The sequence below is a fragment of the Odontomachus brunneus genome, unplaced genomic scaffold (genome assembly GCF_010583005.1).
Source record: "Odontomachus brunneus isolate Ranch 3 - 2012 unplaced genomic scaffold, Obru_v1 Obru_scaffold_098, whole genome shotgun sequence".
Taxonomy (NCBI): Eukaryota; Metazoa; Arthropoda; class Insecta; order Hymenoptera; family Formicidae; genus Odontomachus; species Odontomachus brunneus.
The window spans coordinates 1318405-1319805 of record NW_022639548.1 but is presented as its reverse complement, the minus strand read 5'-3'; the positions used below and the strand labels follow the sequence as shown (position 1 = coordinate 1319805).

Sequence of the window (1401 nt, the reverse complement as noted above, 5' to 3'; positions counted from 1 at the left end):
GCCGCCGCCGCCGCCGCCGCCGCCGCCGTTGCCGCCGCCGCCGCCGCTGCTGCCGCCGCCGATGCTGCTGCCGCCGCCGCCACATGCCCCTTTCCCCGCGGCGCCCCTTCCCCCCGCCCCGCTCCAAGAGCGCAGTGTCGCGTCGAACCTCTCGCAGAGCGCGTCGCACGTCCGAGTACCGGCCGCCGCCCGTCATCAGTAGTCGCCGTACCGCGCAGCCACGTAACCTCTCACCTTCTCCTTAGTTTTTAGTAGTCGGTAGTGTGAGGAGAGTGCGGAGAGAGGAAGAGAGCGAGAGAGATAGATAGATAGAGAGAGAGAGAGAGAGAGAGAGAGAGAGAGAAAGAGGAGAAAGTAATCTGCGAAGTGAGACAAGGCAAGAGCAACATCGGAGCCGGAGAGAGCGAGCGAGAGGTCGACAGCCCTTTTTCCTCGTGTGCTCTATTAGCCGCCGTCGTCATAGTCCTCGTACTCGTCCTCCTCATCGTAGTCGTCGTTATCCACGCCGCTGCCGTTGTCGTTATTGTCATCGTGGTGATTCAGCGCGACAAAGCGCGGGTGTCCTGACCTTTAAACCCGTTCGCACGCCTTCTTCGCCGTCGATAATCGCGCTCCTGTCGTAGTGCCGCGCGATCGTCACCGTACGCGCCACCCTCCGTGATTGTGGAGTGACTGAGGTGTAGAAAGGGCGAGAGAGGGCGAGAGCGAGTGAAAAAGAGAAAGAGGGGGAAAGAGAGAAAGAGAGAGGAAGACGGAGGGAAAGTAGCTGCACGAGGAAGCTCCGAAAACGCAAATCGGAGCACCGGCGACGAATCAGTTCCGGGGGAAGTCTCGCGCGCGTCGTGAAACCACCCCCCTCGCACGTCACGAGCATCGCTACGACGACGCTCGCCGCTGCCGTCGGCGACGAGATCACCGCCGCAACCACCGACGACGACACCGACAGCGACAGCAGCAGCATCAACAATAACAACAACAACAACCACCACCACCACCACTACCACCACTACCATCAGCACTACCGCCACCCCGGACGGATACGCGAGCAGACTCAGCGAACGCGGTCGCTTCCACCCCGGACACGCGAGAGCCTCGCGACGACGACGGCAAATAATCGTGCGCCGCGCGCCGTTATGGAGTCCCAGAACCAGGAGATCGTAGCGAGTGGCTCGCCCGCCGAGGTGCCGAACGATCCAGGGTACGGAGAAAGAGGGAAAACGAGGTTGCAGGAGGTTGTCACCGTCCACCACGTGAACGGCGGCTCCACTCCGTTTACAACCCCCAGGCAACCCCGAAACGTTCCACCACATCGACCATCAACGATCGACCACACGAGGGAGAGAGGGAGAGCGAGAGCGAGCGAGAGAGAGAGAGAGAGAGAGAGAGAGAGAGAGAGAGAGA

At 61.5% G+C, this 1401-nt stretch overlaps 1 protein-coding gene across 3 annotated transcripts in view; it reads left to right on the top strand.

Annotated features, from left to right (window-relative positions):
• Nucleotides 1–141: 141 nt before the first annotated feature.
• The window catches only part of LOC116848714 (RNA-binding protein Musashi homolog Rbp6), a 926784-nt gene continuing 925524 nt past the window's right edge, over nt 142–1401 (top strand). For all 3 annotated transcript variants that reach the window (XM_032825098.1, XM_032825097.1, XM_032825095.1), the window contains exon 1: nt 142–1198. In XM_032825098.1, coding sequence (XP_032680989.1) covers nt 1134–1198 — 65 coding nt within the window. In that variant the 5' untranslated portion in view covers nt 142–1133. The remainder of the gene's footprint in view (nt 1199–1401) is intronic.